Source organism: Salvia hispanica, chromosome 3 (assembly GCF_029641045.1).
Source record: "Salvia hispanica isolate PSC_SH4W2 chromosome 3, Shi_PSC_v1, whole genome shotgun sequence".
NCBI lineage: Eukaryota > Viridiplantae > Streptophyta > Magnoliopsida > Lamiales > Lamiaceae > Salvia > Salvia hispanica.
In genome coordinates, this window is record NC_142694.1 from 36463606 (window position 1) to 36491505 (window position 27900).

General features: G+C 37.2%; 4 protein-coding genes and 1 pseudogene across 9 annotated transcripts; 4 read left to right on the forward strand and 1 right to left on the reverse strand.

The window, feature by feature from the left end:
• The first annotated feature begins 1277 nt into the window (after window positions 1-1277).
• On the forward strand, window positions 1278-7497 carry GLE1 (nucleoporin GLE1-like protein). Of its 4 annotated transcripts, none has more exons than XM_048111126.2 (15): window positions 1278-1436; window positions 1544-1711; window positions 1776-1931; window positions 2789-2906; window positions 3153-3301; window positions 3729-3900; window positions 4032-4227; window positions 4305-4408; window positions 5003-5073; window positions 5178-5259; window positions 5344-5424; window positions 6233-6316; window positions 6607-6738; window positions 6825-6947; window positions 7041-7497. In XM_048111126.2, coding segments are annotated over exons 1-15 (1869 nt in total). In that variant the 5' UTR covers window positions 1278-1434; the 3' UTR covers window positions 7272-7497. The 4 variants fall into 4 exon arrangements, with proteins under 4 accessions (XP_047967083.2, XP_047967085.2, XP_047967084.2 ...); XM_048111128.2 differs by having other exon boundaries at window positions 4308-4408; XM_048111127.2 differs by having other exon boundaries at window positions 4035-4227.
• Window positions 7498-9136: 1639 nt separating this feature from the next.
• Window positions 9137-11297, forward strand: LOC125212864 (mRNA export factor GLE1-like). Of its 2 annotated transcripts, none has more exons than XM_089067460.1 (8): window positions 9137-9262; window positions 9400-9835; window positions 9919-9966; window positions 10068-10149; window positions 10222-10302; window positions 10381-10464; window positions 10530-10661; window positions 10748-11297. In XM_089067460.1, exons 4-8 carry the CDS (start codon window positions 10087-10089, stop codon window positions 10877-10879), a joined length of 492 nt encoding a protein of 163 aa, XP_088923586.1. In that variant the 5' UTR covers window positions 9137-9262; window positions 9400-9835; window positions 9919-9966; window positions 10068-10086; the 3' UTR covers window positions 10880-11297. The 2 variants fall into 2 exon arrangements, with proteins under 2 accessions (XP_088923586.1, XP_088923584.1); XM_089067458.1 differs by having other exon boundaries at window positions 9919-9970; window positions 10748-11296.
• Window positions 11211-11899, forward strand: LOC148930640 (uncharacterized; annotated as a pseudogene).
• A 4659-nt stretch (window positions 11900-16558) lies between these two features.
• Window positions 16559-17867, reverse strand: LOC125212865 (uncharacterized). Its single transcript, XM_048113145.2, has one exon. It carries the CDS (start codon window positions 17711-17713, stop codon window positions 16721-16723), a length of 993 nt encoding a protein of 330 aa, XP_047969102.1. The 5' UTR covers window positions 17714-17867; the 3' UTR covers window positions 16559-16720.
• Window positions 17868-23676: 5809 nt separating this feature from the next.
• Window positions 23677-27743, forward strand: LOC125213656 (uncharacterized). 2 transcript variants are annotated; one of them, XM_048114314.2, is made up of 3 exons: window positions 23677-24024; window positions 24388-26970; window positions 27317-27743. In XM_048114314.2, exons 2-3 carry the CDS (start codon window positions 24409-24411, stop codon window positions 27404-27406), a joined length of 2652 nt encoding a protein of 883 aa, XP_047970271.2. In that variant the 5' UTR covers window positions 23677-24024; window positions 24388-24408; the 3' UTR covers window positions 27407-27743. The 2 variants fall into 2 exon arrangements, with proteins under 2 accessions (XP_047970271.2, XP_047970270.2); XM_048114313.2 differs by having other exon boundaries at window positions 23677-23904.
• Window positions 27744-27900: the final 157 nt, after the last annotated feature.

Below are 27900 nucleotides of genomic sequence, written 5' to 3' on the forward strand. Positions count from 1 at the left end.
TAAAAACATTTTCACAATATTAAAATGCATTAAAAATATCCGGAGTACTATTACAAATTATAAAATAATTAAAAATTACATAATTCAAATCCTAAAAATTAAAAAATACATAACTAAAATCCTAAAAATTAAAAATTACGTAATTAAAATCCATAAAATTAAAAAGTATGAAAAAGTATGAATTAGAGATAATTTGATGTTAAAAATGGATGATTAATGTGTGTATTTATAGATGATTTTGGGATTAAAAAAAATTCACAAAAATAAAAAAAAAACGTCTATAAACGGCTCTATTTTTTTGGGAATCCAAAAATATTTTTTTTTATTTTTTGGTATTATTTTGAATTATTTATGAATTTTTTAAAAAATAAAAAATAAAAATCGAATTTGTCAACGTTAATGCCGTTGGCCAATAAGAAGACGCCACGTATTGCTGCTCAGCGGCACGGACGGACGAGCTCTGTCCAGCGGCACGGACGGACGGACGCACGGACGAGCACCGCTGCGGATGCTCTAATGCCAACACAATATCAACAAAACATCAATCATTGACTACCGTTGAAATTCTGTTGATATTTTCCTGTTGATGCTTTTTTGTGATCTGTTGACATTTTTCAATGGTCCAGATCATAGTTTTGAGTTTGTACAATATTTAGAGTTTTCATTTGATCACATCCCTATACGTATAATACTCGCATTTGCACCCACAAATCACGGTTCCGAAATAATAAGTAAATCACAAAAAGCAACCAAATATGGATTCCCAATTTCTCATAAAATCACAAATATTCAAAAGAACTACTATTGTTTAGAAAAGAGCTAAACCAACATAGCACAAAAAATTTGTAAAATAGAATAATCATAAAACAACAACTACAACAATATACAAAAGAGACATCATCTGTAAGAACTGAACTACGTGAATATAGTCTATATATTGTGAAGTTTGCACCTTTTAGATATTTACACTTTAACAAAATCACGAGAGGGATAACTGAGTTGACAAGTTTACATATAGTCCACTATGAACATAAAAATTATTTCATGATGCCCTTTAATCACACTCAACCATTTATATCAATCTATTCCCTTGACACGGATGCAATTATTATTTTTATTAGAATTCAAAGGCTTGATGTTTTATTAGGAGAAATGTAGATGTATTCGTAGGATAAAATGATTTGTTAGAGCCCAAATCATATAGCACCAACTTAGCTTATTAAATAAGCAGTTCAATCGAACATTACACGATACAATAAGAATTACTACTACATCCAATTAACCACACTATTACAACTATCTTTAAAAGTTCAAACTTAAAAAAGTCCAAATTAAAACCTTTTCTTCCCTCTTCTCTGGACTCTCTCTCTCTCTCAAATCTTTCCCTCGCAACTCTCTGTGCTGGAAAATTCGTCTCTTTCGCCGTTGCCGAGCATGTTAGTTCACATCTCTCTGAATTTGTAATTTTGTGATTGCTTGTTTTTACTTTTGTTGTGGGAATTCATGGTGGAAAATTGAAAGCATTGTTTCCTTGTTAAATCAGGGGATTCATTGAACTAGGGCTTCCTTGTCCGCGTAATGTCAATGGGATCACAGCTGATCCACAGCCTGATTGGAGTTTCGACCAGTTACTTTCGGAGATTAATTCAATTGAAAAAAAGCTCAATTCAAATTTAGATTTTCCTTCTCCTTTTACCAAAAATGAACCTAGGTATGCTTCCAATTTTACTTTTTAATCTCTGTGTGGTATTTTACGGTGCGCGTAAATCTTACAGAGATTTGAAAGCTTCGAAGGATAAACGGGGCTTTGTAATGCGCGTGCCCGATTATGAGACTGACTATGCGGATGCTGATAGTGATAGCGAGGCTGATGCTGACAATTCACTTGTGGCGTCAGGCAGGAGATTTGCCTGTGATGAGCTTTATATGAGGTTTGTGATTGCTGTTTACTATATACTGAGAGATTGAAGAATAGCGAATGTTTAAAGTACTAGGGACGTTGGCTATCATTAACATAAGTATGTCGTCTGGACTTCATGTTTATAAACTATTTTTGACATTGACTGCATTGTCACGGTGATGCATTAGTAGCTGTGCGGAACAGAGTAACACGCTGATGAATTGCTTTTGTTTCCTGAATCCGATCCTTCTACTTTTTGAGTGTTGGTAGAACATGGTTTTATATTTAATCAATGGGTATTATAGTAAATGAATTGTTATATGCTCTTAGGTCTTAAGCCATGATACGCACTGCTGAATTATTAAGGTAGTATCACAAGTACCAGAGTTTTCAATTATGAGTTTTATGTACTACGGGTGAATATGCTTATAGTTATGCATTTTTATCATGATATCATCCATGCTTTGAAATAGAACCATGTTCTTCTTCCGCTAAAAGGGTTTTGATGAATAATCTGGCTTTGCTGATTACACTAGACCGTTCCCCTTTGGTGAGGCTTTGTCTAATTCCAAAACTAAGAAGTGTAAATGAGACTTGAAACTGCCAACAAACATATCTTCTGGACTCTATTCAGTTTTAGATCAGATTTAGTTTAGTTAAGTTCCAGAATCAACTCTTTGAACACTAGGCAATAATTCAACAAACAAGGAATGTACCTGCATCACAAGACAAGGAAAAGCTTGTATCGAGAATGGGACTCGGAATTCTTTGTTATTAGAATTGTACATGCTTTTGTTAGCTCTGTACACTTCAGTCATTCAGTAAAAATTGTAATTTTTGTTTTATAATCTTGACTAAAATGGTTGCTCTCTCTCTCTCTGTTGGCAGTGATGATTCTGAAGATGATGTATCTCTTGGGATGCAATGCCACCAACTGATGGATAGAACCGGATTAGCTGAAGCTGCGGTCTATGAGCTAATGGATGAACATCGGCTTAATGTAACGGTGCGTAGCAGTTCTATTAGAATTGTTGGTCCAAAACTACCTTAGCGATTGATTTGGTGATTTGATTGATCAAAGGAATGACTTTGTGAATTCAACTCTAATTACTGATTCTCATTTAAAGTGTTCTATGTGCTGGATTGACAAAATTGATTCCCTCATTTATATTAAAGCTTATAAAGTGCCTTAGAGATAATCTCTGTTAGTCCACATTCGAACTTTTCCTTAAATTTTGTATTTTCATTGCAGGAGGCAGTGAGATCCAAAATATCTAATCTCGAGACTGAGCTGATCAAGGAAAATGAGAAATTTGTTTCATTGACAACTACAATTCACAAAAACAGAGAACTACAACAGGAGAGGGTGAGAAATTTGGACTTGCAGTATCAACGTACACTGTAAGTTATTTAATTTTGTGTCTCAATTTCCAATGAAACTGATGGGGGGTTCTTGTTGAATTTGTATGGTTCGTTTCTTATGTCGATGGCAGTGTTTCGAATAAAGTATTACCAATATAGTTATTACTAAACCTCACCATCTAAAAAAAAGGGTGGACTGCAGTTTATTCTTCTGTAGGCATACTAACTTGAAGATCTTAAGATGACTCAGTAAGTTTCAGGAGATGAAAATAGGAGATCATGTGTCTTGAAAACTAACTTGTATCGAATAATCGATAACCATACCAATAGGGAGAGCCAGTTGTCCTCTTTAAAAGAAGTCTTACTTTTATTCAATGTTCATATTCTCAGAATGGCAGTTTTTGTTTTATTGGACTTCGTCACTAATAGGATCGTGGTTTGACTTTCTTCACTTTCTTCATTAAAGGGCAGAAGACCTGGATAATCACTTGACAGTTGTACAGAGGGATCATGAGCACATTTCCCAATTAGAAGAAAGAAGAATTAGAGATGATATGGCTCGTGCGGAGGCTAAAAGAAGGGAAAAGGCAATCCAGGAAGAAAAAATACGGCAAGAAAGGATCAAAGCAGAAGAGGAGGTATTATTTGTTCATGTTATTTGGTTCATCTTTATGCTTTTGCCACAGCATCACATTGATATCTTACTTACCATCATTTGCTACGTACTTCATGTGTTATTTAGTTTTAACAGAGTTCTATTGCGTAATAGCAGGCCAGACTAAAATCTGAAAAGGCTGAGAGGGATAAAGTAGCGGCTCTAGAGGCTGAGAAAAAAGCTGCCGAAGAAGCTGCAGCCAAACAAGCTTCAGCCTCAGATGCTGCTGCTAATGCAGGGAAAGATTCCAAGGAATCCCCTGGGCCCTCCAGTTCTACATTTGATGTCAAGAAAGGAACCCAACAATCAGGTTTCTGTTTACTTTTCTGCAAATAAGAATAAATAACTTGCTGAATTGATTCTCATGTTGTATTAACTTCTCTTTAGCAGTAAAAAACATAATTCGAGCTTCACAAAATGCTCTTGAAGTGGAAAAGAGACGGCAACAAATTTATGAAGAGTTGTCTACAAAAATCAATCCTCTAAATCAGGTATATATCATTATATCATTTTACATAGCTGATTTTAAGTTTGAAACTGCATCTCTGCTTTTAGCTGACAACAAAATCTATAAAAAATGACATTTAGCATTAGTCAACAAAGTCAATTGATCTCATATATTTATCAATTATAACATCAACTAAATGGTGCTATTGTAGATGGTTAGCAATCAGATATCATAGACCCTTTATCATTATCAAAATTTGTACCATATAAATATATCTAGTTTTAACTCCCCCTTCAAGCTGGAACATAGTTGGGGGGGGGGGGGGGGGGGCAATATCTAGGTGGTCACAGACAGAGGTGAAGCCAGAGGCAAAGCCAAAATTTCAATATTGGGGGGCCCAAGATTGGGAAAGTGGCAGTAGTATCGACTATATATTATTAATAGTGACATTTGCATTTAAAAGCATGGTATTGTATCATACTACAACTAAGCTGGTATCAGAACTATGAAACCCACTTCATTTAGGAAGTGATGTGCATGCATGATTTCACACATACGTTTAGCCATAGTTCCCTTCAAATAGCACAAAATCTATCAGTACATTTAACTTCTGTTTGTTGTCTTTTGTTGTTTGCAGGATTATCAAAGCCTTGGGCGAACTATAGGCCGACTAATTAGAACTATCTCGGCTACCATAGAAAATATTAGGTAAAGCTGTGTTGTTCATTTGTACCATTTACAGTCATGCGAAAATATATTTAAACTTTCTTATCCATAAATTCATTGGATATGCTGGTCTTGTTTTGATTCAGGACAAGGGCAGAAGAAATAATGAAACTGATGAGTAGTCCACAATATCCTCAGCCCATCAGTATAAAATTATTTGCAGAAAAGGTGTTTTACTATTCAATTTAGAGGAAGTTGTTACTGATTATCTTCTTGAATAACTCATACTTACGGAGCACATTATCATTTCAGATTGTCTCCAACTGCACAAATCAAAGGAGCCCCAATGCAATATTTGCTTCCAGTCGGGTTGTTGTTCTTGTGACATCTAAGGTACAACGGAATCAATATAATCTCATATTCCTCTTGCTACTAATAATTTGAATTGTTATTGCAGTATCAAGAGGTAAAAAATCCACTTTTCACATGAAAGTCTTTATTACTATCAGTTTTCTGATGATAAATAAGATAACGACTAGCATTACTCAGAACCATTCAAAAATTCACATAGTGGTGTATTAATAATTATTTGTCTTCAAAATATTTGCAGAAAAAAGAACAAGCATACTTTCCCTTTACATGTCTTTCCTTATTCACTCTTAGTACTATATACAAATCTCTCAGCATTTTACACGAAGTGATGAATACTCTTGAACTCAAATTATATCTTGTTGGTACTTCTCAAATTTGATTTTTTTCTGAAGCACACACTATATAAGCTTTTATATTAAATAGTACTACTATAATTTAACTTTTTGGTTATTGATTGTAGTGTCAAAAATTAGCAATAAATGATTCTTATGTGGCTTTGTTATGTAAAATTTTCAAGCGTGTCCATTGATGCTTAAGTACTTGCTAACTTTTCCTTTTCGAATATATAGGATTAAACAATTCTATAATGAAATATTACAGTACCTGTGTATAAGTGTGTACAACATTCGTCATATATATATATATATATATTTAGGTTAACCTTGTTCTACATCTTTGATGAAATTTCAAAATAGTACAATATGTGAGTTATTAAATATTTCATGGATTTAGTGGTGATGGGAGTGATCTTTACTATAAATTTGCACGGTTTAGATAGTTTTCTGTCCATTCCACTCTGAAGTTTGACACATGTTCTTTCTGAAAACAGATCCCACTAGCCATGGACATTCTCATTGCTGAGTTGAACAGAGTTTGCATCTACACAGTTCCAAAGCACATAAGTTACTCAAAGGTGATTTTTCTGACTTGACACTGGGTATCTACTCTCCTGTATATGCTCGTTGCTCCTCTAGCTCCCTGGCCATGTTTGGTGATTTAAAATTGAACTCCATTTTATTTAAATTCTTTACTTTACCTCACTCTTCAAAATTCTCATACAACATGAATGGATTCTTATGCTCAAAAACCATTGCTCTCTTGTCTGCAATTTTGTATCAGTGCTTGCTCGTTACATTTTCTAATCTTTGATGCAGATGATGCTTATATTTGCATTAATATCAAAACCTTCCGTTGTTGATTCAGGAAGCATTCGGAACCAGAGATGATTACTTCAAAGCTATCGGTTACAAGGAAGTAGATGGCAAGCTTGAGGGCCTTGATGAGTATTTAGAAAGTTTGAGCTCTTATATGAAATTATATGGAGCTTTAGTGCAGGTTTGTTGCTCATGCTAATACGAACTATGCTATTCGCTGCTATATGCCGCCGAACACTAGTTTTACATTCTGTCTTGCTATCGCAGACTGAAGTCGGAGGCTGCCAGAACCTGCACGGGATGAAGGAAGGTTGGACGTGGCTAGCAAGATTCTTGAATACAATACCATCGAATCTATTTACTGCAATTGCCCTCGACTCATTTCTTGTGGTAAGATAACGTTGCAGATATTTTATGATATGCAATAGTCTTCTAAGTTCCTCTTAATATGTAACATGCATGATGGCTTTGTCGCGTGCCCAGATGGCTGGATACGGGATGTACTGCCGATACAGAAATCAATTTGAGAAGCTATTGAGTGTTATTGGGCGCAACTTTGTGGACGCTTTACAAGAAGGTGGTGGGGAGTCGAGGAGCGCCAAGGTGAGCAAGGTGAAGATGTCGATTCGGAATTATATAGAGTCAAAGCAGTACAAGAAAGAACCCGAAGGATTGCAATTGAGAGACCGTTTGGACTCAAATGAACTGTACTGATGCTGCAGCACCGACGTTTTGATCTCGTTATGCTCGTCTTTAGCTGAGCTGGTGGTGTTGATTGAACGAGGCAAATTCCTTGAGCGTTTGCTTTTATACACAAAAGCCCACATATGTATCTTCTATGGGTGCAGTTTTTCTGCCTAATTTATCAAAGAGAAGAGATATTAACGTTTTTGTAACATAGGTGAAAAGTTTGAAATCTATAGACAAGTAGTTTGAGTCAGAGGATTTCGGTGGACGTGTCTTCCAAAACCAACAAAGTGAACAACATAATAATAGAATCAAAAGTAATGTTAACCTCGTCATTGTAGACTACAATCTTGTGAATTTTGTAAATACAACATACAATTGCCCACTATTAAAAACATGGCTTTTTAGAAATGGACCAACATGAACAAGGGATGTCAAAATAAAATTTTCACAATCAATATCTTCACTTTAGTTAAATTTAAATTCAATACATATACACATAATTCAATATTATGAGAAGTCTAAAAAGCAGAAATACTATGAGTTAAAAATCTTGAACAAAAATATACTACTCCTTATCTAATAAAATAATCAAAGTCAACTCAATATTTACTATATATACTATCTTTAGTAATTAAAATATAGATATATTTATAAATTATAGCTTGAATATTAAATTTATCCATAAAGATAAATCTGAAATAATTTATCTATAAAGATAAATCTTTAATTTAAAATTTTAATATTTTTCTAAATTATTAAAGAATGATTAGTAATTTAGTATGTAAAACTTTCAATAAGTGATTACCCTTAACAACTATCTATAACCATCTTATTAACAAATTTGGTATAAATATATTATAAAAATAACACCAGTTCGAACTTAAAGATATCTACAAAAAAGAGTTTGCGGCTTGGCTTCTGGCCGCTTGTCTTGAAACTTTGCTCGCTGCTCGCCGACTCGAGCCTTTTTTGATTTATCAAAAAAAAATCTATAAAAAGGGTTGAAGCAAAAATGATAGTACTAAATGGGATTCACAATCAAACTAAAATTTGTAGTACTAGTACTTAATTCGCTGCACATTGGTATAATAATTCATGTTATTTCTTGCTATTAATTACTACCAATACGAAAACTAAATAAGTCTGTTTCCATATACAAATGTTACCATAAACTAAGATGATGCTTATTCATCAATTAATAAGGCAAGTTTAAGTCAATTTCCATTTATTTATGTATCTCCCAAAACCTATAAATACCCGTCTTTCCCTCCTTTCTCTCAAAAATCGAATTCATCTTCAATCCAACAATAACTTTTCAACCATGAGGTTCATGTACTGCAGGTGAATATGCTTATAGTAATGCAACTTTATCATTATATCATCTATGCAAAAAAATTGTTTTAAAATCTTGACTAAAATGGCAGTGATGATTCTGAAGATGATGAATCTCTTGAGATGCAATGCCACCAACTGATGGATAGAGCCGGATTAGCTGAAGCTGCGGTCCATGAGCTAACGGATGAACATCGGCTTATCATAATTAGAATTGTTGGTCGAAAACTACTAATCTACTATGCTTAATATATAACTTTGTGAATTCAACACTAATTACTGATCCTCATTTAAAGAGTTCTATGTGCTGGATTGACAAAATTGATTCCCTCATTTAAAACTATGAAGTGCCTTAGATATACATATTGAATTTTCCTTAAAATTTGGAACAATTGAACCACATTAAAAGTTCTCACCTCCATAACAACCATTTTAATTTTATTTGGTAGTGATTAGGATTTAGCAACTTTTATCATCACTTGATAAGGTCTGTTGTAACAGCTTCAACTTTTCATGTGAAATTTGTGTTTTTTTATTGCAGGAGGCAGTGAGATCCAAAATATCTAATCTCTAGACTGAGCTGGTCAAGGAAAATGAGAAATTTGCCTCATTGATAACTACAATTGACTAAAACAGAGAACTACAAGGGGAGAGGGCGAGAGAGTCCGACTTGCAGTATCAAGGTACACTGTTAGTTATTTAATATTGTGTCTCAATTTCCAATGAAACTGATGGTTTATTCTCTGCTAGCTTCTTATTTAGTTGATTCTGCAAATAAAAAGCTATGGTTGAATTAAATGTCAATGTTGCTCAAGTGCAGAAGCCCGGGATAATTACTTGATGGCTGTACGGATGGAATATGAACACATATCCGAATTAGAGAGGCTATGGCTCGTGCGGAGGCTAAAAGAAGGGAAGCAAAATTACAAGAAGAAAGGATCAAAGCACCAGTGGATTTGGTTCATCTTTATGCTTTTGCGACATTGATTTCTTACTACTTGCAGGCTGCAGCCAAACATGCTGAGAGAGATTCCAATGAAGCCCCGGAGCCTTCTACTTCTACTTCTGCATTTGATGTCAAGAGTGGAACACTGCAAATTATTCTAAATAACTTGCTCAACTCATTCTCATGTTGTATTCATTTCTCTTTAGCAGTGGAAAACATAATGAGAGCTTCACAAAATGCTCTTGAATTGGAAAAGAGAAGGCAACTTATATACGAAGAATTGTCTACAAAAACCGAGCCTCTAAATCAGGTATATCATCTTAAAAAACATTCAATTTAGCACAAAAAATCACCAATTCAATTGACTTCTGTTTGTTATCCTTCTTTTTACAGGATTATGAACTATATTTAGGAAGACTAATTAGAACTATATCAGCTACTGTAGGTAAACTGTGTTGTTCATTTGTGCCATTTACAATCATATGCCGACATTTTCTATCCATGAATTCATTGGATATAGTATTGGTTTTGGCTTGATTCAGGACAAGGGCAGAAGAAATAATGAAACTGATGAATAATCCACAATATCCACAGTCCATCAGTATAAAATTATTTGCAAAAAAGGTGTTTTTTTAATTTAATTTACTGATTATCTTGTTGAGTTACTCATACTTACAGAGCAAATTATAATTTCAGATTGTCTCCAACTGCACAATTCCAAAGGCCTCTAATGCCATATTTGCTTCCAGTATTGTTGCTGTTCTTGTGACATCTAAGGTCACTGAAATCTCATGTTCCTTTTTCTTGTAACACTCTGAACAGTTTAGTTAGCTTTAATGTTTGAAGCCTCTTCAGATCCCTCTAGCCATGGACGTTCTCGTTGCCGAGTTGAACAAAGCTTGCATCTACACAGTTCCAAAGCACATAAGTTATTCACAGGTGATTTTGTCATTGTTCTCATCTTTGATGCAAATGGTGCTTATATTTTGTCATTGTTGATACAGGAAGCATTTAGATGCAAAGACGACTACTTCAAAGCGATCGGTTACAAGGAAGTAGATGGCAAGATTGAGCACCTCGATGAGTATTTGGAAAGGTTGAGCTCTTATATGAAACTATATGGAGCTTTAGTGCAGGTTTGTCACTCCTACTAATTATACAAACTATGATATTCGCTCCATTATGCCGTACACTAGTTTTACATTCTGTCTTGCTATCGCAGACTGAAGTTGGAGGCTGCCAAAACCTGCACGGAGCAAAGGAAGGTTGGGCATGGCTTGCAAGATTCATGAATATGACGCCACCAAATCTCTTTACTGCAGTTGCTCTTGATTCATTTCTCGTGGTAAGATAAATTGATTTGAAATGATATATAGTCTCTTAGAGATGGTAATCGAGAGAGGCGACATAAAGAAGATAAAACATGGTGGCAAAAGACTTTGTATAGAAAGAGTTTGTATAATTTTTTTTTGATTGATTGTAAAGCTTACATGGTACCCACATATATAGGGTGGATTACATTATGGGAACTCTCCTAGTTCTAGGTACTAGTAAACATTAAAGTCTTAGTCTAGGAACTACCAAAGTACCTTTAATGTAAAATGATTTCCCAATGTATTGGAAAGGTTTACTAGCCGTTGGGCTATTATTGACACTCCCCCTCAAGTTGAGCAACGGTGTTTCCGATGTTCAACTTGGCCAATATTTCTTTGAAGTTCTTTGGACTCACTGCTTTGGTTAGGATGTCCGCCAACTGTTCCTCAGATCGGACAAACGGGAACTCGATAATTCCCTCTTCAAGTTTCTCTTTAATGAAATGGCGATCGACCTCAACATGTTTAGTTCTGTCATGCTGAACTGGGTTCTCGGATATGCTGATTGCTGCTTTGTTGTCACAAAACAACTTGCTTCTGCGGCTTGGAGAAAAACCGATCTCGGTGAGCAATCTTCTAAGCCACATGATTTCCGTAAGTCCACTTCTGATGCCCCGGAATTCAGCTTCCGCACTTGATAGGGCCACAACATTCTGTTTCTTGCTTCTCCAAGTAACCAGGTTTCCTCCGATAAAAGTGAAGTATCCTCCTGTAGATTTTCTATCAACTGGGTTGCTAGCCCAGTCTGCATCCGTATAGCCATCAATTTCCAGATTTTCTCCCCTTTTCAAGAAGATTCCATAGCCAACTGTTCCTTTAAGGTACCTTACTATCCTCAGGGCTGCATCCATGTGTTCTTCTTGGGGTTGGTGCATGAACTGGCTCACAACTCCCACTGAGTATGCGATGTCTGGCCTGGTATGTGAAAGATAGATCAATCTTCCCACTAATCTCTGATATTCTCCTCGATCTGTAGATTTCGCTCCCTCGACAATTTTTAACCCATGATTTGGTATCATTGGAGTTTCAGCGGGCTTGCAGTCCAGGAGTCCAGTCTCTGCCAATAGATCCAGCACATACTTCTTCTGTCTCAGAAATATTCCACGCCTTGATCTAAGTACTTCTATTCCCAAGAAGTATTTCAAGGAGCCAAGATCTTTCATGTCAAATTCCTTGAACAAGTTTACTTTGAGACTGTTGATTTCTTCGAGGTCATCCCCTGTGATAATCATATCGTCAACATAAATGATGAGACATGTTACCTTATCTCCTCTGCGTTTGGTAAAGAGCGTGTGATCGGAGAGACTTTGTTTGAACCCGTGCTTGATCATTGCTTGACAAAATCTTCCAAACCATATCCTCGGGGATTGCTTCAGTCCATAAAGTGTTTTCTTCAATTTGCATACTTGTCCCGGACCAAATTCTGCATCAAACCCTGGTGGTACTGCCATGTAGACTTCTTTGTTTTTCTCTAATTCCCCGTGAAGGAAGGCATTTGTAACGTCAAACTGGTATAACGGCCAATCCTTGCATGCTGCAACAGATAGCAAAGCTCGGATAGTGCTGAGCTTGGCAACTGGAGAAAAAGTTTCATCATAATCAATTCCATACACTTGGGTGTATCCTTTGGCCACCAATCGCGCCTTGTACCTCTCGATTGATCCATCTGCACGTCTTTTGATGGTGAAGACCCACCTACACCCAACTGGTTTCTTTCCGTCTGGTAAGGTGCATTTTTCCCAAGTTTCATTCTTCATCAATGCATCTATCTCTTTCTTCATTGCTTCTCTCCAGTGTTTATATGTAACTGCTTCCTCAAAAGATTGAGGAATTTCTTCTTCTTCATATAGGGCAGCCTCAAATGCTCGAGCCATCTCTGTGAGGTGTCCTTGGGCTATGTTCGCCACTGAGTACCTTGTTCTTTTTCCTTTCCATTCTGGAGAGTATCTCTTGGGAGGTATTCCCCTTGTGCTTCTGAGCGGTAGCTCATACGGCTTTGGGGTCTCACTGTCTCCGTTCTCCTCGTTCCTGTCAGTGATATCTAAAGAAAGGGTATGAGATTCAGATTCATTTACCTCAGGATTCGAAGTCGGGGATGACGGTTGGTCAGTAGCTGTGAACTCAGCGGCCTGCTCAGTGGAGTGAGATAGCCTGTTGATAGATTCATGTGGTTCAGGTTCGCTTGCTGGATTGGATTCTCCTGTTTGGTTTTCCCCTGACGGATGATTGATCTCTTGTGGGATGTACAACCATTTTAGCGGGTCATTATCCTGTTGATTCTCCCCCTGACCGCTATATTGGTTGTAGTAGTATTCATTCTCCACAAAGTCACAGTTCATTGTAGTGTACAGCCGTTTGGTTAGGGGGTCGTAGCATCTGTATCCCTTCTGATTGATTCCGTATCCGAGAAACACACATTTGACAGCACATGGGGAAAATTTGGTCCGGTCCTGTTTTGGAATGTGAACAAAAACCGTACAGCCGAAGATTTTTGGATCGAGGGTAAGGGTGGTCGGTTTTTGTATGGTTTCATGGTTGATAAAAGTGTCTATAGGGGTTTTGAAGTTAAGGATACCTGTCGGTAGTCGGTTCATAAGGTAGACAGAGGTAGCAACGGCTTCTGGCCAGAAGGATGTGGGAACTTTGGAGTCTATGAGAAGGGCCCGGGTAATTTCAAGGATATACCTATTTTTTCGTTCTGCTACCCCATTCTGTTCAGGTGTATAGGCACATGAAGTTTGGTGAACAAGCCCCTTTTCCAAAAAAAAGTTTTTCATATCTGAGTTAACATACTCACCCCCATTATCGGATCTAAGAATCTGGATATTCTGTTTGTACTGTGTTTGAACCAGACTGTAGAACTGAGTAAATTTTTCAAAAACTTCTGACTTATTTTTTAAAAAATATATCCAAGTCATACGAGAAAAGTCGTCAATAAAGAGCAAGAAATATCTACTACAACCAATATAGCGGTCAGGGGGAGAGTCAACAGGATAATGACCCGCTAAAATGGTTGTACATCCCACAAGAGATCAATCATCCGTCAGGGGAAAACCAAACAGGAGAATCCAATCCAGCAAGCGAACCTGAACCACATGAATCTATCAACAGGCTATCTCACTCCACTGAGCAGGCCGCTGAGTTCACAGCTACTGACCAACTATCATCCCCGTCCTGATATCCTGTAACATACAAAAACGGGGTTGCATTAATAACTTGCAATTGAGCTCCTTTGTCACATGACTAACAGACAATAGTTTATGAGATAGTGTAGGGACAAAAAGACAGTTTGAGAGTCGAAGGGTCGATGAAATATTAATGGTCCCTGCTCCCTCTACCCGGGCTAGGTCCCCACTGGCTGTTTGGACATAGGATTTAGTGGGTTTGGAAATGTGGATGAAATCGGAAGGGTCAAAAGAGATTGTGTCAGTAGCTCCGCAATCAAAAATCCATTTTTCCTCTTTTTCACCAATTTGGGCGGATGAGGAGTAGGCTAAGGCTTTGAAAGAATTTTGACATGGTATATTGGGGTGAAAAATGAAATTCTGGATTTTTTCTTGGGTTTTTTCAGAAATTTCGGATTTTCTAGGTGGTGTTTGAGTGGGTCTGTTTTGAGATTTAAGGAATTTGGGGGGGTGCTTAGCGAATTTTAAAAAATCCGGAGTATATAAACTCCCCCTCTCCCTTTTTTCCTTAACCCTAGCCGCCTTCCCCCTTTCTTCTTCCCGTCTGATGCTCCGACTACCCCTCTCCCCCGTCGCCTCCGCACCGTCTCCGGTCACAATCGCCGGCGAATCGGTGATTTCTAGCTTTTCTTTACCTTCTGACCAAACACGAGCGACCGAGACGGAGGCAATTGCCTTCTCTTCTCCGTTCTTTCCAGTTGCTTTTCCGTCACTACCTCCGGTGCCGCATCGGTCGGTGCTGCCCGCTGAGTTGTCGGCGATGGTAGCTCCAGTTGATGCTGCTGCTGTTGCTCTGTTCCCTCCGCCTCGGTTTTTATTTTGTCGTGGCCACTTCATTTCCTCCCACCATTCGGGAAAGCCGTGGAGGTGAAAGCAATTTTCGGCGGTATGTCGTTTTCCTCCACAGTGGCTGCATGTCAATTTATTCTTGTCGGCCGGAGTTGAGGAGAATTTCGGAGGCGGCGGTGGATATTGGGATCTGCCTCGGTGGATAGCTGCCAGGCCGGCTCCAATTCCGGTTGCTTGTTGGTCGTCAGAGGGTTTAAGGACCTTTTCGTTGGCGGACTCGCGTCTGACCAGTGCGTATGCACTCCTCACAGTTGGTAACGGGTCCTTGTTAAGGATTTCTCTCTTTAATGCATCAAATTTTTCATCCAGAGCCCATAGAAACTGATATAATCTATGTCTCTGTGTGTTGTTGTTGTATTTCTCGATTGCCGCCGGTGTATCCATGGGATTCGGATCCCTTTCATCTATGGAGATCCAGAGCTTCTGGAATTTACTCCATAAGCTCTCCAGACTCATACTCCCTTGTTTCATATCGTATGCTTGTCTGTGAAGGTCAGACACTTGAAATGGATCGGCTCCGCTTCCATACGTGATGGCCAGGCCTTCCCATAAGTCCCGAGCCGTCGTGTATTGGGATACCTCATTGACGAGGTTGGATTCCACGTTGTTGATTATCCAATTGAAGCAACAATGATCTCTCAGTTGCCACTTTGGATAGTGAGGTTCTCCAATTTGAGGGGGGGAGGGTGTAACTCCTGTAATGTGAGATGACAGCCCCTTTCCCCCAATTGCTCGCTCCATCAGGTTCCTCCAAATGGGATAATTATCCCCATTTAGCTTGCTTTGGACATGTACCTCCCCCAAGGATTCTGGTTGGTTTGAGGGTGGAGGATGTTCTTCATCTTGTGTTTTCGGTGGGACATTTATCTGCCTAAGAAGCTCTACTAGTTGGGCAGCAAACTCTCCAGGGAGATTGGCTAACTGTTGGTTTGTTTTTGGGGTTTCTGAATCCGTTTCTGACATGGCTTCTTTGGGTTTTTTTTTCAGGTTTCAAAACTGGCCGGGAAAGGTATATGGGACAGTGATGAAATTTTTCTGAGTCCCCACGATTTCAACCTGCTCTGATACCATCTTAGAGATGGTAATCGAGAGAGGCGACATAAAGAAGATAAAACATGGTGGCAAAAGACTTTGTATAGAAAGAGTTTGTATAATTTTTTTTTGATTGATTGTAAAGCTTACATGGTACCCACATATATAGGGTGGATTACATTATGGGAACTCTCCTAGTTCTAGGTACTAGTAAACATTAAAGTCTTAGTCTAGGAACTACCAAAGTACCTTTAATGTAAAATGATTTCCCAATGTATTGGAAAGGTTTACTAGCCGTTGGGCTATTATTGACATAGTCATCTACCTCTCTTAATATGTAACATGATTTTGTTGCTTGCTCAGATGGCTGGATACGGGATGCACAGTCGATATAAAACCCAGTTTGAGAAGCTATTGAGCATGATTGGGGTGAGCGCGTTACAAGAAGGTGGTGGAGAGTCGAGGAGTGCCAAGATGAGCAAGGTTAAGATGTCAATTCAAAATTATATCGAGTCAAAGCAGTACAAGAAAGAAGCCGAAGGATTGCGATTGAGACACCGTTTAGACTCGAGTGGACTATATTGAAATGCAATGTAAAAGTATCCATCCTTGTAAATATGTAGAATGAAAGTTGATGTGGAAACTCACATTTTAAATAATGATGATGATATGGAAAATGATTAATTGTTTAGGAAGTACAAAAAATGGCAATTTTGGACTATTTTTAAGGGCTTGAAGTTCTCTCGTATGTCGTCGTCACTTCTTGACAACACACTTTTTACTGATCAAAACTCCGGTGGGAGGGCCGGAAAGGACGAGTTGGCAATGTGCATACATCCAGTATGAGTAGTGGAATATGCCGCCTAATTTAGACCTAGCTTTAAACAATCCTCTTATATCAAGGTTCATTCTTCCTTGTTCTATCTGTTTCTGTAGCTGCATGCTCTGCGCTGTCGATAGCGCCACCTGGCTAGCCACCATGTGCACGTTGGCAAACCTCGAGCCGCCCCTCATCAGCGAAAACGGCGGAATGTAGCTGGTGACGATGAACTTGTGGTCTATGTAGAGGTCGAGGATCGCGTAGCTGAAATCCACCTTCACCTTAGTGTTGGGGTTGCTGAAGTTGGCTAGCACCGTCACGTCGGCGTTCAGCAGGTAGCCCATGTCTAGGTACGCCGCGTTGATGGTTGCAGTTGAGATGTCGAACCATGGGTTGTGCGGCCGGAACACCAGGTACACTATCAGGACTATCAGGCCGCCCACGATCACCAGTATCCAGAAGAGCATACAGAATGCTGCCACCAGCCAGGTGACCGGCTTGGTCCGCTGGGACGTTGGGGCGTGGATGAGACCAGGGTGGTGGTGTGGGCGTGTATGAGAATCCGAATGGGGTCTGGATCCTTGGTGGGCTTGGTGCGGAGCCTCAACTACAAAGGGTGCAACGGGCTTAACATTTGTCGGGTGGTGTGCTGGGGGGGCATGGGGTTGGTGCGGCGCCTCAACAACAGGCTTAATATGTGTTCGGTCATGAGGCGGTGCAGGGTGCTGTGCTGGGGTGGCATGGGGTTGGTGCGGAGCCTCAACAACAGGCTTAATATGTGTCGGATGGTGGGGCGGTGCAGGGTGCTGTGTTGGGGTGGCATGAGGCGGTGGCCTCGAGCGCCGTGGAGGCGTTCGTGAGGGGAACTCGAGGACCGGGTCGCGTTGACGAGGGAGAAAGTGTGGGTTTGTCTCATGGTGGTGGGACATTGTGGTGGCTGAGAAATGGAGGGGTGAAATGAAGTGAAGAAGAATATATGGGAACTTTAACAAGAATCAGAGATTAGTTAAGGATACAAGGCAAGTAAAGTGCAAAAAAATAGAATATTATTCACCCAAAAAACAAAAGAGACTTATCACATACAATATACTCCTTTTGAGAATCTTTAGGAAGAATAAAATAGCAAACAGTCAGTGCAAGAAAAGAACATAAACTATGCATTCTTGCTTGAGCAAATGAACATGAATATCCCATATATGTATCTCCAGTTCTACAAATTTGTGTGGAATTAGAAATGCAACTGTATAAATTTGAATCCATATTCATAAAGTAAGAGATGAAGAAATGAAATTTTTGAGTCATTTAATTATACCACATCAATGCTGTAGTTGATGAATCACATCTCATGGATCTGAGCAACAAACAAGAAAAGCATCCACTAATTTCTGAATAAATCAAATTTTAGCATCATACTATAGATACGATGCTATTGGAGCTTGTTCAAGTTGGAGCCATATAAAAAAATTGATTCTGGAAACTCAAAATGCAACAAGAAAGCATTTGGCACCAGCAGGACTGCAACTGTGATTCCATCTACGTTCAACTGTTTGGAAAATATAGAACTTATTAGAGTCTGTGACAAATAAGAATCAAGAGTGAATCCATTCTGGATTATAGAGTCTGTGACAAATATAGAAATTTTCTTTTCCTTTATAAGTCTAGTTTGCATCTCAACTTGGTTCCAATAATTCCATGTTTCAGCATATCATGAAAAATGGCAACAGAATTTCTTTGTATCAGAAAAGAATCAATAGTATCAATCCCATCTCCTCAAAGAGCTTATAAGCCTTGACCTTCCATCTTGTTAACTAACATCATCTATTCTATTGGCTTTGCAGAAGCACTTTAAAAAGCTCGTTATAGCTCTAACTTTCCACCAATTTTCCACACATTACAACAATAATTCAACAACACATTGTGTGCGATTAACTAAACTCAATAACTTTCCAGCACTGATAACAATAGTATAGGCGTATAGCTCTTTCTCCCATCAACTAAACTCTCACCACACAAAATGTCAGGCACAATCCACAAATACATCTACAGGAATTCAAACAAAATCCTGCAGTCTGATTGAGACATTTCGTCGATCGCGTTATCAATCAGGTACACCATCAAATACTAAAACTTTTGAATTAACCATATAAACTTATAACTTTTTATTTGAATGGTATAGTTGTGTTTTTATAAATTGTTAGATTGTCAATATTTTTGAGAATGAAATAATGCTACTGTGATTCTATTGAACATTTCTAAACAAAAGTCTTTGGTCTTCACCGGAGAGAGCTATTTTTATATGCGCAATTAATTCTATTTCTATGCGTAGTTCTCATTTTATTTATTTTAGCTTTTTATTTAAAATTAATAAAACTATTCACCTTCCTAATCTAAAACTTAATTCATCCAACTTATTTGAAATAATAATATAACTGTCATTTTATCCTAGTAGCCTTAATTTAAATATATTATTATTTCAAAAGATTTTCATATCAATATCCTTGTAAAATTTTCATTCTATACCAAGTAACCCCTTTATACAAAAGATTGATGCAAAAAATACAAAACCACCTACGAAAATCATATATTTCTTGGAGCATGAAGGAAATTATCAAGATTTTCATGACAATAATGATGATCGATTTACTTATGCATTCTAATAGTGCTCTTTTTTTTATACTCCAATAACCATGATTCATAGATCAATACTACTACACTCTGATTTCTAATTCAGTAATATTCGACCATTTCCCTTTATATCTATCATATACTACTTCCGTATTTTAAAAATAGAAACTATTTTCATTTTGAGTCGTCTCTTACCAATGGAAATTTTAGAATCTTTCTTTTTTTGGACGTGGATCCCATAATCCACTAACATTACTTCCACTACTTTTTCTCTTTTGCTCTCTTTCTTTATTAATTTTTTTCATTATCTTTCTTACTTTACCAATTGTGCAATAAAACCTGTGTCGTTTCAAATGTTTCTATTTTTCAAATATGGAGGTAGTACTATAATTGATACGGTACAATCTTAAACTTTAGTATGCGTACCCCTTCCATATACATCTTTGATTTTTTCGTCCATAAAATATTGTCTCATTAGTGAATAATACGGTTTTTAATATTCAATTGGTAAGTGAAAATGACAACAAAGAAAAGTGAACAAAGTTGAAAAGAGAAAGAAAAAGAATAATAAGAATTTTTTTCACAAATAACAATTAGACTATTTTTATGAAATGACCAACATATAAAAATGAGATTATTTTTCGTGAAATACTACTCCTTCCGTCTATAGTAATAGATGCATTTCATTTTCTGCAATCGTTTTGAAAAAATGATATTAAATAGTTAAAGTGGAGAGAGAGTAAAGTAAGTAAGAGAGAGAATAATATAGAGAAGAGTCTTATCTACAATATTCTCTATCTTACTTTACTTTTTTTCCACTTTAACTATTTATAATTATTTTTTTTAAAATGAGCGTGCAAAATGAAATGTTTCGATCACCTGCGTATGAATTTTTATGATAAGCCTATACACATTGAAATTCACTTGGTGGATTTATTTAATGTAGAGTTATTGATTGGACAATACTCGAGCAAACCCACCTACAATAATGAATACGTTTAACAATTATTTCCCTCATGCACATTATAAATCAATATATGTATCCATCAAACATTAAAAAGTTCTTGCAACAACGTGGTACACTTAAAATTTTGAAACCTGTCGTGAAAATGGCATATGAGGGACAGCCCTCCAACTGAGGGAACCCACTTATTAAATGTGATTTTAAAATCTGTTTTCTTTTTTGTTAGATATTATTGTCATCACTACAAAGGTGTGACAAATAATAAACCTTGTAATAATGAGATATAATTTTGAATTTTGACCCTATGATGAATGATCGATGTGGTCCTCGTAATTTGAGTAAACTGGTAAAATAAAATGACTAATCCTATAAGATTTGGAAACGTAATAGGGAGTATAAAATCACGAAATTCAATGATTTTCAATCGTCCATCTATGTACAAATGACTACTTTTGGTGATACTTATAAGACCATTGTTTTATTAAGATCATTCTAATTATTTAAACCAAATTTAAATTCATATTTTAACATATATCACATAAAAAAAGTAGTTTTACATCGACAATTTACACCCAAACTAAAAATTCAAATTTTATACCAATTTTTAATATGTCTCATAAAATTTTCGGAGTAGCACCATATTTGGTGTTGTTCCATAAAAAAATCTAAAAAAGAGTTTAGATTTAGTATATGATTGGAGAAGTTTTCTACATCAAAACTCAATTTTTGTGTATGGTTGAAGATGGTCTAAAGAACAAATTGCCAGAAAAATTATGAATTTTACTTAAATTTAGAGCCGTTCCACTGAAAAAAATTAGTCGTAAAAAACAGTGAATGGTAACATTATTCTCAATTTTCGCATGACGAATTTGATATGTATAATATGTTGTTGATTTGGCGCACATGTATTTCATATTGATGACATGGTTGATTTACTTGCTAAATGTATTGCAATTTGACCCAAATAATATCTTGTGGAAAATGTTCAAATACATGATTTTTACAATTGATTTTCAAAGTTGCGGAATGGATCATAACGAGAACTTGAGCGACATTAGAGGTTGGTCCACCTGAACGAGCACACAAAGAGGTAGAGCTGGTTTGATCTCTTGTGCTTCTTTGTTTCTCGGTATGCTCCGTTGATGGTTGGTTGCAACATGTCTTGACTTGTTTTTTTCTTTGTTGTTGTGGCTGCATTGTTGCAATCTTTTTCTTGTTTGAGTTTCTGTTAAGCCTTGGTTTTTGTGTATGTTTTGAGACTTGGTTGTTTGTTTTCTCTCGTGTTCCATTACTGATTTTATATTATTTTATTATTTTTTATTATTATTTTGAATTTTCTATATATTCTTATTGCAGCTCACCCCTTTCAAAATATTTGAGCATTTTTGTCTTAAAAAAAACGTATCGCAATGATCTAAGACTCAACTTTCACTTAATCTATTGTTTATTCACATTATACTAAATCAAACAAATTATCTCTCACATATTCTTGCGGATCTTGCCTATGAAAGAAATGGAATGTGCTGCGGAGTGATGTGTTACTAGTATTAAACAAATGAGTTGATACCAAAAAGATTTACAAAGTAGTACTATTATTTCAAGATACTATAGTTGAAGTCCTCATCTTGATTATATATTTATTGATGAACGTTGGTAGTACGTAATTGATTTCTTAACTATTTTTTTTCGCTTAATTACTATCTTTATCAGTCTTTATTGACCATGTATACCTATGATGGGATATGCAATAATTAATTGTTGATCTATGGAAGATAGTACTCCTATATAATAACTACAAAGTCATACTATTAGCATTGCACCTCCCTCAACAATTAGCATGATATCAAATTGGTGTTGATATATAAAATATAAATTCAAAACCAAATGGGATACTAGTCAAACCGAATCATGAACTTAAAAATGCATATATGTTGTTTTTAATTAATGGCGGATTCAGGTGGGGTCGAGGGTCGATCAATTCCATCGTCGGCTCATGGGGTCAGAAAATTCCATTAACTTCAGCTTGTAGATATGCTGCTAATTAAATGGCACACCAACTTCGCCCGAATCCAATTTCATTATACGTTAGTCATTCATTGATAATGATGACATCGCATATGTCTTTCGACGTTGTTAACGACTCCCTTCACTGTGTCTAGCACTAGAAATTGCGTTTTTAGACCGGGCATTAATTTTAAGCAATTTGGCTATGCATGATTAATGTAATCACCGATTAAAGAGTTACTATAAAGTAAGTTTCAGCACATACAATTAATTTTTGTGTTGATATTAATATTGTATAATTAAGAGGAAAATCAAATGACTAAAATACAACATAGCACACATAAGCCTAGTATTATTGGTCACTTTTATATGATGAGTAGTCAAAGTTACTAAACTCATTCCACAACGGCCGACTAAGAAAAATCAATCCATGTACATATACGTATATTATAGTGCTAATTTATTAATTGTTATTTATCTAGACTTTTGATCATGTTATTATTTTGTAAAACCCTAATACATTGTTTTAGACCGTATTTATTCATGATCGATATTAATAAAGAAAAAACAAATAGATTGAGAAAGGAAAAAATATCACATTTTAAACTTGGATGTTTTTAATCATATACATAAAAAATATACTAATAACTTTAAGTTAGATCATTCTAAAGGGTGAATTTAGAGACGAGTAGTCGACAATAAAAGGTCCAATTTTCCCTTAAGTCAGCCGAAAATGCTATGGTCGTCTCCTATCAACCCAATTTTTATAAGGACAACATCAAACAATATTATTTGAGACTATTTCTTTTTAAAATTTGAATTATAAAATTGTAATTTTACCTCTAATTTAAATAAACAATCTTATCACTAATCATTCACTGTAAACAACAAATCATTTTCATTCATTAGATTTATCCTTAAGTTGTTATGAGATTTAGTTGGGCAAGTGGAGAATAGATAAATGATTATGTTATCGAAAAATTGGATTGCATTGGATCATGTAAAACATTTCCTCTCCAAATATTTTAAATCAATTTGGACCAACATAGTGGACCACACAATTACATATTTATAAAATATTGCAAGTCATACTATAAAATTACTAAATTCTACATACTCCGACATGAAAAGTTTTATATTCAAATAAACATTAACTGCAATTTATATGTATTTAATTATTTTAATAATTCAAGCTTATTATTAATACAGCGGTGACGTGGCAGTTTGACTCATTCATTTCCAGATCTATACATTTCCAACCTGTCTTCTTCACTGTTTGCCTCTTCTCTGCATCTCTCTCTCTCTCTCTCTCACACACACACACACACACAATCAACACAGTTTCTTCGTTCAACGGATCTTTCCTCATATGCTATCCCTTTTCCATAACCATAATAGTAGTAGTAAACAATAAACAATAATTATTGCATACCAATACCATCACGTTTTATTCATACAAGCTTATCAATTTCCCCTCTCCCTCTCTCTCTCCACAGTCTACACCAACCCAACAACCTCCTAGTTCATGTAAGTCTTCATTTTACACCTCTTCTCTTTCCCAATTTCACTTCTGATTTCTGATTTCTTACTTGATTCCACTATTAACTGTGATGCTTATGCTCACTTGTTCAACTGGTTGTGGTTGAGGTATTTTTTTTTTACTTTTTAAGATGAAGATTTTGGGGATTTTTAATATTACTAGTGATATTGGAGACCATATTTAGGACTGATTAGCTTATGAATCGACTATAAGTCTAAAACTTTGATCAATTTTGGGCCTTATTAGCTTGTTAAAACACTAGTACTAACTTTTTTACAAATATTGGGGATGGTTAGCTATGAAAAGACTCTAACTTTAACCAATTTTGGGGCTGATTAGCTTATGAAAAAACTATAACTTTTTTGTTCAAGTTTGAAGACTTGGTCAATTTGATGCTTGATGTGGAAATTTATTGTTGAAAGGTTCGAATCTAGCATGAGATTGATGGTATTGTGGTTATTTCGTTGCAGAGTGGCAGCATAGATTTTGAGATGATAAAGGATGAGGAAAAGGATGGGGCTCCAGGTGGAAATTGGAGAACATACTCGCGTTCAGTATCATGGACTGAACGCCCACCGAGAACCTCTACTTCCTCTACTTCCAAGCCACAATGGAACAGCAAAGCGCGCTCTTGTTTGCCACCACTCCAGCCTCTTTCTATCATCCGTCCGAGCGTAGAGGAATGGCCTAGAGCTGGTTCTGATGATCTTGGCGTGTGGCCTAATAATCCTCCTACGCCTGGTGGGGAGCCTCGTGGATCAGAGACTCCTCGTGAGAGCTCAAATTCTGATCAACCTCCTACTGAATTTGAGTTTAGAAAGGACAAGCTTGCCTTCTTCAATAAGGAATGTTCGAGGATTCTTGATCACATCTATTTAGGGAGTGATGCAATTGCCAAGAACCGGGAGATCCTACGCCAGAATGGGATTACCCATGTGCTCAACTGTGTGGGGTTTGTTTGCCCAGAGTATTTCAAGAATGAGCTTGTCTACAAGACTCTTTGGCTGCAGGACTGCCCGTCCGAGGATATCACGAGTATTCTGTATGATGTGTTTGATTATTTTGAGGATGTTCAGGAACAACGTGGGCGTGTCCTTGTTCACTGTTTTCAGGGGGTATCGCGGTCCGCTTCATTGGTGATTGCTTATCTCATGTGGAAGGAGGGGCAGAGCTTTGATGATGCATTCCAGCACGTCAAGGCAGCCAGAGGAGTGACTAATCCAAATGTGGGATTTGCCTGTCAACTTTTGCAGTGCCAAAAGCGTGTGCACGCACTGCCTGCAAGCCCAACTTCTCTTCTCAGGATGTACCGAATGGCACCACACTCGCCATATGATCCCCTACACCTTGTGCCTAAACTGTTGTCTGAACCAGGTGCAGATAAGCTCGACTCTCGAGGAGCATTCATTATTCAAATTCCTTCAGCTTTGTATGTCTGGACTGGGAAGCACTGCCCTGCAATGATGTCAGATAATGCCAGGGCAGCTACCTCACAAGTTATACGCTATGAGAGAGCCCAGGGTCCAGTTATAACTATCAAAGAAGGAGAAGAGACATTTGAGTTTTGGGATGCCCTCACTTACAGAACGAGTTCGACAGATGGATGTGAAGCCAAGTCCGAGGAGGTGAAGAGCTCATCTTCAGGGTCTCACTCAATGACGAAGTTAAATCATCCTGGTCTTGATCAAAGGAAACTTGCTGAGTACGATTTAGATTTTGAAATCTTTAATGGAGCATTGGCTGGTGGTGTGGTACCACCGTGTCCATTATCAGGAGCAGAAACAGAGACATGTCTTCCTGCCAGAGAGACTGGTTGGAACAGATTCAGAAGAAAATTCGCTAGTGGTGTCGTCAAAGAGCTTATGACCTCATCTAAGTTGATTTCATGTAAATTTGCCTTACCGAAATGTGATGGGATACTGACAATGGACATGTGTAAAGAAGCGGATGACTATGTCTCACCTGCCAATCCTAAGACATCTACCAGTGAGTGTGATTCACCAGATTCACTTTCTTCATATGTAGCAAGGAGGCCATCATGCAGTAAGAATAATCTGGCAGAAGTGGCATCTCCTGCCCCTCTTTCTGATTGTTCACTGTCACGATCACCATCATTCAGCTTGGTGGAATCTTTTTCGTCTTTTCTTGTCAATAAACCTACTTCCAGTTCCTCGTCACCATCTCTCTCACCTTCAACATCTAATTATGCAAGTTCATTCACCTTTTCTCCTTCATCGTCTAATTGGTCTGACCTATCACATGTTTCTGCTCAGCCATCACCGAGTGGACTTGAATGCAGTGACTTTGATCCTAGCAAGAGCCCCCCTTCAGAGGAAACTGTTGGTCCTGCTGATGGTGAAAGTACGTATTTAGTTGATAATGCAACTTCACCTCCAGAAAAAGAGGCAAATTCTGCTAACCTTGCCTCGAGAGTGGATGGTTCAAGGCCTACCTGTAAAGAAACTTGGCCCTCCCATTTGGGGCATCGAGGAAGCAATATTCCTCCAAAGATGAGCTTACCTTCCCATTATGAAGCTTCACGAAATTTGAATAGACATTTGGAAGATGACATTATGAGAAATGCTGATGCAGATTCTGATCGCAGCTTAAAAAGTGGTGTGTCTTTTCAAATGGAGGGGCAGGATCTGCTTTCAGATTCAAACAGCTATGTGGCTGAGGATGAAGTCTCAAGTAGATTACTAGACAGAGAGACATATGACGAGGTTCATCTTGCATCAGATGATATAGGAAATAAAGTAACTGGCACTGATAACCTAGTATTCTACGAGTGGCCCTCCATGCTTAAAATGGACTTGCATCTCGGAAGACTTGATTCTGGATCCATATATGTCATACTTATGCCGGCAGTACATTTTGGCATAAACAACGTTGATATTTTATATGTATGGATAGGGCGTAATGCGTCATCAAGAGGAAGCTATAGTCAGTTGATCAGGAATGATGGCAAGTATGAAGATAGTTATGCCATTGTGGAACTGGAAGATCATAATCTTCTCATTCAGAAGGGTTTTAGCACAGATGCTCAAATTAAGGTACTCAATCATATCATATGTTTATGTTATGAAAAAAAATTGGTTGTATTGTACCTATATTGTACCTATTTTCATCCTCAATACATTTCCAACTGAAGATTAATGGTAGTTATACTATAAAACCTTGTATTTGTATGAATCTTGTAGAAGAAAAGGCAAAAATAAGTTGATGCATTGGTCTTCATGAAATGCTTTCGCCTTCTCTATCTAGAGAACATTCGTTGGACTGTTATATCATCTTCTAGAATTAAGCATTGAGAATTTTTTAGCACTACTTGATGTCTTTTCTAGTTATGCTTAAGTTGTCAAGCTCTTCCCTTTTTTAATTCATTTGATGTTGTTACAGATAGTCAAGGAAGGCGAGGAACCAGTGGAGCTCCTTGAGCATATGAGCCGCCTCTCGCTAAACAAGGATGCAGATGACGGGAAAGAGTAGTTCAGGAGATACGGATAGTAGTATCTGTTTATTTTCGGACTTACTTGCTGCAGCTCCAAGGAGTTGCGCGATGGCATCCCAAAGCAGGCCAAGGTGTTGTCGATTCTGCTTGTGAGATGAAAGGCGAAAACCTTGTTTGAAACTTAGAAGAGAATGTACAGGAAATAATCTTCTGAATTTTAAGGTTAAGAAATACAAGTAAAGTGTTCAAATTTGCTCTGCATTAACAGCACCAAAGGTGTTGCTTTTCCCAGTTACATCAATGCAGCAGTTCGGTTGTATCTTTTCCACTTATCTTGAATTACTGCTATTACATTGTTCACATTCTTGCCTATAATCTTCTTCTGTTCACATTCTTCTTCTGTATCTTTTTCACATTCTTTTCCACTCTACTCGATGCCAAGATGCCATTTGATACTTCCCCCGTTCTATTTAAGAAAATTGTGTTTAGTAGATTAAAAAGAGTTGGTGTAAGGTAGAAAAGAAAATAAAGT

Coding starts and splice junctions, on each gene's coding strand:
- LOC125213656 (XM_048114314.2), top strand. CDS start 24,409: ATGATAAAGGATGAGGAAAAGGATGGGGCTCCAGGTGGAAATTGGAGA. Junction 26,971..27,316: donor GCACAGATGCTCAAATTAAG/GTACTCAATCAT, acceptor ATGTTGTTACAG/ATAGTCAAGGAAGGCGAGGA.
- GLE1 (XM_048111126.2), top strand. Junction 2,907..3,152: donor AACATCGGCTTAATGTAACG/GTGCGTAGCAGT, acceptor TTTTCATTGCAG/GAGGCAGTGAGATCCAAAAT. Junction 5,425..6,232: donor TTGTTCTTGTGACATCTAAG/GTACAACGGAAT, acceptor TTCTGAAAACAG/ATCCCACTAGCCATGGACAT.
- LOC125212865 (XM_048113145.2), bottom strand. CDS start 17,713: ATGTCCCACCACCATGAGACAAACCCACACTTTCTCCCTCGTCAACGC.
- LOC125212864 (XM_089067460.1), top strand. CDS start 10,087: ATGAAACTGATGAATAATCCACAATATCCACAGTCCATCAGTATAAAA. Junction 10,150..10,221: donor TAAAATTATTTGCAAAAAAG/GTGTTTTTTTAA, acceptor TTATAATTTCAG/ATTGTCTCCAACTGCACAAT. Junction 10,303..10,380: donor CTGTTCTTGTGACATCTAAG/GTCACTGAAATC, acceptor AAGCCTCTTCAG/ATCCCTCTAGCCATGGACGT.